Source organism: Aedes albopictus, chromosome 1 (genome assembly GCF_035046485.1).
Source record: "Aedes albopictus strain Foshan chromosome 1, AalbF5, whole genome shotgun sequence".
Lineage (NCBI taxonomy): Eukaryota > Metazoa > Arthropoda > Insecta > Diptera > Culicidae > Aedes > Aedes albopictus.
Window position 1 is genome coordinate 36377635 of NC_085136.1, and position 8805 is coordinate 36386439.

An 8805-nucleotide genomic window follows, 5' to 3' on the forward strand; every position below is an offset into this window, starting at 1 on the left:
AGTATTCCACTAGGTATTCTACTACGATTTTTTCCAGAAATTCTACCAGGCATTCCACTCGGAATTCCTCTGGATATTTTACCAGCATTTCCATCTGGAAATGCACCATAAACCTCACCAGAGATATTACCAGGAATTCCGCCAGAAGTTCCTCCAGATATTCCACCTAAAGTTACTCCACGAGCTCCACTTGGATTTTTTTTAAGGAATTTCCCTTTGGAATCCACCTGGATACCCAACAAACAATGATAGCTGAATAACAGCTTAGTCAGCCAAAATTTTTGAAATTAATCTTAAGAGTGGTTTATTCATCTGTTATACAGCAACAATGTTTGTTGGGTGTCCACCAGGAATTCATCTGGGAATTCTACCAGGCGTTCCTCAATGAAGTCCTTTTTGAAATCCACCAAAAAGCTCTTCAGTATATCTTCCAGGAATTTCTCCAAGAATTCCTTCAAGTAGTCCCTCTAGGAATTCCATCAGGAATTCCGCTGGGAATTCTTTGGAGAACTGCTACACGAATTGCACCAGGAGTTCTTCCATGACTTCCCCCAGAAATTCCTAAATGAAATCCTCTAGAAATTCGCTCAGAATTTCCTCCGGGAATTTTACCAACAATTTCTTCAAGTATTCGACTACGAGAACTTCACCACTAGAATTACTCCAGATATTATACTACGAATTATTCCAGAAATTCCACCAAGAATACACCGAAGTATTCTACTAGGAATTCTGCTAGGAATTCTATTGGGAATTCTACTAGGAATTATTCCAGGAATTTTACAAGGAGTTCGTATAAGTATTTCTTCACCAGGGATTCCACCTGGAATGCCTACCGGATTTTCACTAAGGATTCCTCCAAAAATTTTACTAGTTCCATAAGTTCTGTAGAAATTTCTCAAGATTTTTTTTGAAGATTGTTTTTCCAATAACTGCTCCAAGGAACAGATTTTACTGGTTTTCTGTGCATATGTGGTGGTCTTGGAGGAATTACAAGAGAGACTTTTGCAGGAATTCATGAAGTAAATTCTGGTTAAATTCCTGATGGAATTCTAGGTGGAATTCTTGGAAGAACGTCTGATGGATTTCCTGGAGGAATACAAGGTAGAATTTCTGGAGGAATTTCTGCTGAGTTTTCTGGAGAAATTTCTGCTGGAGTTTCGGAAAACATTTCTGGTGGAATCCTGTTGAAATTCCTAGAGGATTTCCATGTAGATGTTCTGCAAGAATTTCGTGGAGTTCCTAATGAAATTCCTGGAGAAACTCCTGTTGGAATTCCTGGAGAAGCTCCTTGTGTGCTTCTCCTAGAGAAACGGGTGAATTTCCTGGAGGATCTCCTAGTGGAATTTTTGGAGGAACTCCTGGTATAATTATTGGCGGAAGTTTTGGTAAAATTCTTGGAGGGATTCCTTGTGGAATTCCATGTAGATTCCTTATGGATTTCCTGGTGAAATTCTTGAAGGTATGAATGGTTAAATTCCTGAAGCAATTCCTGGGGAATACCTAGAGGGAATCCTGGAGGAAGTTCTAGGGGGAATTCTGGTGGAATTCCTGAGAAACTTTGGTTGGTTTCATGGAGGAAATCTTGAAGAAATTTATGGAGGAATATCTAGTGCATTCAAGAAAAATTCCTGAAGGAATATTTAGGGAATTTCTGGTAGAAATCCTAGAGGTGGACATCCTGGTGGAATTAAAAATGGAAATCCTTGAAAAAATTTAGTGAAGCTCGTTGACGAACTCTTGGTAGAATTTTTGGAAAATATCCTAGCGGAATTGCTGGTGGAATTAATGATGGAATTGCTGGTGGTATCCCTAGAGGGATTCCTGGTGGAACTCCGAGAGCATTCCTTGGTGGAGTTCCCGGAGGAATTCTTCGAGGATATCTTAAATACATTTATGGTGGAATTCATGAAGAAACTTCTGCTGGTGCAATTCTAAAACAAAATTTCAGGTGGAGTTCCTAGAAGAATTCTAGAGGGATTCATGAAGCAACTTTTCGTAGAATTCCTGGTATGATTTCACATGGATTTCCTGAAGGATATGTTGGTTTAATTATTGGAGAAATTTGTCATTTAAGTCCTTGTGGGACTCGTTGTTGAATAACTTGTGAAATTCGTGATGGAATTTCTGGAAGAATTCATGGTGAAAGTCTCGGGGGAATTTTGGAGGAATTCCTGGAGAAATTCATTCAGTTACTCCTGAATAAATTAAAAAAGAAACTTCTGCTAGAATTGATGAAGGAATTCTTTTGGAATTCCTGGAGGAATTTTAGGTGGACTCCCAGGTCAAATTCCTGGAGCAGGTCCTGATATGGTTGTAGGTGAAATTCCATATTTAATTCCTGGTTGTATTCGTTATGGAATTCTGTGTGGATATTCTGGTTGAATTCCTGGTAGAAATCAAGATGGAGATTTAGGTGGAATTCCTGGTGGAAACCCTGGAAGAATGCCTGGTGGAATTCCCGGTGTAACTCCTGGTTTAATTTTCGGATGAGTTCCAAGTGGAACTCCTGGAGGAATTTCTTGTAGAATTCCTTGTAAAATTCGAAGAGGAATGTGTGGTGGAGTTCCTGCAGGAATTCATGGAGGAATTCCTTGTGAAATTCCAAGTGCAATTTCTTATGGATTTTCTGGTGAAATTCTTGGCAAGATTTCCTGGTAGAATTCCTGAAAGGGTTAACGGTAGAATTTTTAGAGGAATCCCTGGTGGAATTCTTAGAAACATCTCTGGTGGAATTCCTTGAAGAATTTCTGGCGGAATTTCTGGTAGAATTCATGATATAATCTCAGCTGGAATTCATCGTAGAAATCCTACTGAAATTTCTGGCGTAATTCCTGGTTAAGTCCTCGGAGGAACTTCTGGAAGAATTCCAGTAAGAAATCCTAGAGGGTTTCCTGGAATTCCTGGTAGTATTCCGGGAAGAATTCGTTGTAGAATTCCTAGAGGAATTCTTAAGGGGATTCCTAGTGGAAATCCTGATGAAATTTCTGGAGAAATTCCTGGAGAAGTTTCTGGAGAAATTCCGGGTGTAATTCCTGGTGGAAATCCTGCTGAAAATCCTAAAGGAATTCCGGATGTAGTTCCAGGAGGAAATCCTGGAAAAAATTCTCGAAGATTCCCATGTGGAATATCTGGAGGAATTCCTGGTGAAATTCTCGGAGAAATTCCTGGTAGAATTTCTGATAAAAATTTCGGAGGAATGCCGTGTAGAATTCCTGGTGAAATTCTCGGAGGAATTCCTGGCAGAATTCCTGGAAATATTCGTATTAGAATGCCTGGAGGAATTTTTAATGGAATTCATGGAGGTATTAATGGAGTGATTTCTGAAAGAATTTAAAAAGGATCTTCTGCTAGAGGAACTCCTGGTGGAATTTCTAGTAGAATTCCTTAATGATCGTGGAAGAACTCCTGATTGAATTTCTGGAAAAAAAATCCTAATGAAAATCCTGGAGGAATTTCTGGTTGAATTCTTAAAGGTATTCCCAGAGAAATTTCACCAAGGTGGTTTTCCTGGCGGAACTTTTGGTATCATTATTGGAAAAAAATTCTTATGCAATTCCTGCTGGAATTCCTGGAGGAATTTCTGGAAGAATTCCTGGTGAAACACTCGGAGGAATTCTTGGTGAAATTCTCGGAGGAATTCCTGATGAAATTTTTGGAGGAATGCCGTGTAGAATTATTGGTGAAATTCTCGTTGGAATTCCTGGTAGAATTCCTGGAAAAATTCGTATTAGAGTGCCTGGAGGAATTCGTAATGGAATAGAGTGATTTCTGTAAGAAATTAAAGAAAATCTGCTGGAGAAACTCCTGGTGAAATTTCTAGTAGAATTGCTTAATGAATCGTGGAAGAAATCCTGATTGAATTCCTGGAAAAACTCCTTATGAAAATCCTGGAGGAATTTCTGGTGAAATTAATAGGAGCATTCCTGGAGGTATTCCCAGAGAAATTTCACCAAGAGAAACTGGTGGTTTTCCTGGCGGAACTTTTTGTATCATTAATGGAAAAATTTCTTATGCAATTCCTGCTGGAATTCCTGGAGGAATTTCTGGAAGAATTCCTGGTGAATATCTGGTGGTTGTAATTCTTAACGAAAACCTGGTGAAATTTCTAGAGGAATTTCTATTGTAAATCCTGGTGGAATTCATAGAGTTACTCCTGGGAGAATTCTTAGAGAAGCTTTTTCTAGAATTATCGGAAGAATTTATGGTGGAATTCTTAGTGGAATTTTAGGTAAAACCCCAGGTGGAATTCCTGGAGGAATTTCTGGTGGAATTTCTGGAGGAATTCTTGGTGGAATTCCTGAAGCAAATTCTGGTGAAATTCCTAGTAGATCTCCTTAAAGAATTTCTAGTGGATTTCGCGGATGACTTCCTGATGGAAATCCTCGAGAAACTCCAAGTGGCATACCTGAAGACACTACTGACTGACAATTTTGTAAATTCCTGATGGAGTTTTTGGAGGAATTCCTAGAGGCATTTCTAGAGGCATTACCAGAGAAACTTCACCTAGAGAAACTAGTGATTTCCTGGTACAGTTATTGTAGAAATTTCTTATGCAGTTCCTGGTGGAATTCGTTGTGGAATTCCTGGAGGAATTTCTAGAACAATTCCTGGTGAAATTTTTTTTTTTTTTGAATTCCTGCAGTTTTAATTCCCATAAGAAATCTTTTGAAGAAATTATCAAAAAATCTTTAGAGAAATTGTGGGATAAATTGTCCGGGGGACTTCTGCTGGAAAATTCTTTGGAGGAACCCATGGATAATCGTTGAAGAATTTCATAAAGAAATGTTTGGAGAAATTACTGTCAGAATCCATGAAAGAATCGTTGCAGGAACTCTAGGAAGAAAGTTTGGAGGAGTCCTTGGAGAATTTCTGATAGAAATCTTTAGATGATTTCGTGTAGGGACCCTCGAAGGAATTCGTGGAGTAATCCTTGGAGAAATTAATACAGGAATCCTTTCATAAATTACTGAAAGATTCCTTAGGAGGAATCCTTGAAACAAATTCCTTAGAACGATGGAGAAATTCTTGGGCGAATTCGTGGAGGAGCTCGTGGAGGAATCTATGGAGGAATTCCCGAAAGAATCGTGGAAAGAATGCTTGATAGATTTTCTGTAGGAATTTTGATGAATCGTTGACGAAATTTCTAGATGAATTTGAAAAACTGTTATCATTCTGCAGAGCAAAAGTTTCTAAAACGAGATTCTACCTCAAATCATTAGTTCTAAGCTCCAACATTGCACTTTAAAGAATAGCGTGTCCCAGATTTTTTTTATTTATTTTTTTTTACCGAAACCCTATCTCTTGAACCCTCATTCTCTACCAGAATTTATTTAATTTCCCCCGAAACTACGTGACTCCCTTCAGTGACTTCAAGATTCCTTCTGTAATTTTACCCCTCCCACTTTCTCGGAATCATCAGTTTATGCCTCTTCCCGTTCTATCAAAACCTCTATTTTTCACCGATAATAATCAACCTGCACCTAGAATCACTAGTCCACTTCCCTAATCATCACGAAGAGCCTCTCAGGATCACGGTAATCACACCAAATCATTCAACATCAACATGAACCAGCGCACAGCGTCGTTCTTGTCATTCATGCGCGCTACGGCTTGCTATTGGACGACTGATCAAGTGTGCTGTGCGCGCGGTGGTGCGATGCAAAACAAGACGCCAGCTCCAATGACACAGTGGGGTTAAGGCGAAACTGGAAGCAAATCCTCACTTTTGGGTTTTTGATTTTCTATAAAATAACGAAGCAATATTTTCAAAATCGGTTTTCGTGCACATGTAGGGTATGGATCAGGGTATCTTCTGAATTTTTTACGCGGTAGAAAATGTTTTTCGTTTTTGCAGAAACCATTTTTGAACAAAATTTCACTAAAAAATGGTTTCTGCAAAAACGAAAAACATTTTCTACCGCGTAAAAAAATCAGAAGATACCTGATCCATACCCTACATGTGCACGAAAACCGATTTTAAAAATATTGCTTCGTTATTTAATAAAAAATCAAAAACCAAAAAAATGAGAAAATGCTTCCAGTTTCGCCTTAAGTGAGCTTTCATCTGTGGCATTTACTGAGGCAAATTATTGATCCGAAATAGGGTGTTCAAATCGAAATTGTAAGAAAACGATAAGATTTAGGAGTTTGACGTCGAAGAACGAAATGTTAAGCGAGTCAAGGCGCACAAGTTTTTCTAAGAGAAAAATTTAATTTACCACGCATTTTTCAAAGTTAATAAGCAAAAACTTGTCAAAAAAAGCTAACTTTTAACTTTTTTGCCCTACAAAACTTACTAAATTACAAAAACCAACAGGTTCAAAGACGTTATTAGATAGAAAATTTAATTATCTTTCCAATGCAATCGAAAGAACTTCGATAAGTTGAACCGTTTTGAAGTTACAGCCAGTTTAGGGTGGGCATAGTTAAAAACATTAAAAGTTCAATAACTCCGGAACGGTTGAGATTTGACCATATGCGTAGAACAATTTTTTTCTCCTAGTCCTCTATCACCCCCCGAAGGATTAGCATTAAGGAAAGGAACACCCTGTATATGTCAGCGTGGACATTAAGAAAGATGATACTAAAAGCCATTGTCGAAGGAAAATAGCAACCACCAGGGCAAAATAAAAGTTAATTTGAATTAATTCGAAATTAAATTTCGAAGTTAAACGATTTCGGTGACGTTACAATGAGGGAGCATTCAAATTCTTCTACAGATATATTCGTAAATGTCATCTAATGAAATATTATTTTGATTGTGTATCTATATTGTAATTCGATTATTTATTAATCGATTATTTGGGAACAAAAAACTTTGACACCCCTAACATCTTTTTTCGAGAAATGTCACCTTGCATGGTAAACTAAAATTGATTAAAATACAATTATTGACTTTGTCTGATAACAGGTGCTGCTGTAATCATTCGTAAACGGCGTCTCCATGTCGTTGTATGTGAAAACACGAAGTGACCTATATTGTTAATATAGTATATTTGGTCAGTGTCAGCTGCTCTCTGGGGAAAAGAGCTACTGACGGAAGTGCCGGGGCTTCCGTCTGCTTGCGAAGCAAACGTGTGACCAATTGCGCCACGTGCCCCGACGTTTGCCTTATATACCAGCATTTTTTTTTTCCTTTGTTAATTTGTATTTTTGTAAGTTTTTATTTTTACATAACCCTTTCCTTTAACCGCTGTAGGATACCTATTCGTCGTATGCCAAGCTTTTGATGGATGTCGATTATGACGACACAACGAGCCCTTCGGCTGCTGCTGTTAAAATTTGTTAGTTTCAGAAACTAAATTTTCTATCTCATTTTTAGGAGTGTTGATCGTTTTTATCAACAGCTCAAAAATAGCGTGTAATCGTGATTATCGTGATAAAAAACTTGTTCAAAGACGCCATAGAGTAAAACGACATGGTTAACCCTCTATGTGCATAAGGGTCATTTTTGACCCAAACCGTGCACTACATCAGCGAGCTGCTGCCATTAGGATGCATTAGGAAGTTAAATTCATCAACTGTGCAATATAGTAGTTGAACCGAGAGTTCAATAGGGGCCATCCATTAAGTACGTCACGGTCCTAGGGGGGAGGGGGGGTTTGTGAAAGTGTGACAAGCAATGTATGAAGTATAGGAAAAACCCGTACGAAGGGGGGAGGGGGGGTCGAAAATTCCCGATTTTAGCGTGACGTACTTAATGGATGCTCCCATATAAGAAATCTTAAAAATATCATATCGTAATAACACCTTTGTCGAGAATGGCTTGACAGATCTTCGTGAAATTTTCATGCTAGCTGTACAACGGCCAAACCTTCAGAATTACGAGTTTCTTGTCGGAACCGTGTAATTATTGGCATTCGTCACTATCAGCAAGTGGTTTTAAGCAGCTGGTAAACACTTTCGGATTACAGCGGAAGAACTGCGAAATGCTTTTAATATTTTATTCAAAACTTCGAAATTGTATCATGCGTATTTTCTCCTGTGAACTTTCACTTTCACTCGCATATCAACACTACTCCCTGGCTATGTCTCTGACTCCAAGAGCATTAGCCACCTTGACATAGAGATTATAACGCCTACGTGCCAGATCACTGCCCGGAGGTTCCAAACCGCCATTGATCGCCTTGGTGGTCAGTCCGAAGTTGTTTCTCGAAGGTCCTCCTTCGGGACGAACTCTTGCCTCCCAGAACCAAACCGAAACGCGCATCGACATTTCCACACTGTCGGACACCATATCGGGATTATTGACGAGTTTCTCATTGCCGAAGATTGCCATCGAAGCTGATCGGTAGTTGTAATCATGGGTCAACTGGATATAGCCACGGCCGTAGTAAGGGGCATAGCTCAGGGCTGGTCCATTGATCTCTCTACGATGCTGGAATCCTCCGCTCTCGTGAATCAGCTGAGCCAGGAACATGGCTGCTTCGTTGGTACTACCAGTCATATTGTTGATCTGGTTGACAATAACGTTGGCAACACTTGTATCGACTGGGCCGTAGCCACAGGCAGACAAGGCGCTGTTAAGTTGTCCGGTCGTCACCATGGTAGATGGGTACTTCTTCTGACACTGAAATGCTATAATGTAAGGTTGCAGGCTGCCTTATTTATACTTTGGGACTGCAGAAAATCGGAGATAGCTGCTCTTCAAGTGTGACTAACACTGTGTGTAACACATAAAGGGTGCCCCAGAAAGTATGCGCACAACTTTGCATTGCGTGAATTCATTTTTTTTTTGTATTTTAGTATTTTTAAGCTTTTTTTTACTGATATCTGTGATGCATAAACATTGAAAGGGTTTAA

At 39.0% G+C, this 8805-nt stretch overlaps 1 protein-coding gene across 1 annotated transcript; it reads right to left on the minus strand.

Moving 5' to 3' along the window:
* Positions 1 to 7932: 7932 nt before the first annotated feature.
* Positions 7933 to 8591, minus strand: LOC109428616 (uncharacterized). The gene has a single exon (XM_029861361.2). It carries the CDS (start codon positions 8546 to 8548, stop codon positions 8018 to 8020), a length of 531 nt encoding a protein of 176 aa, XP_029717221.2. The 5' UTR covers positions 8549 to 8591; the 3' UTR covers positions 7933 to 8017.
* Positions 8592 to 8805: the final 214 nt, after the last annotated feature.

Coding starts and splice junctions, on each gene's coding strand:
- LOC109428616 (XM_029861361.2), bottom strand. CDS start 8,548: ATGGTGACGACCGGACAACTTAACAGCGCCTTGTCTGCCTGTGGCTAC.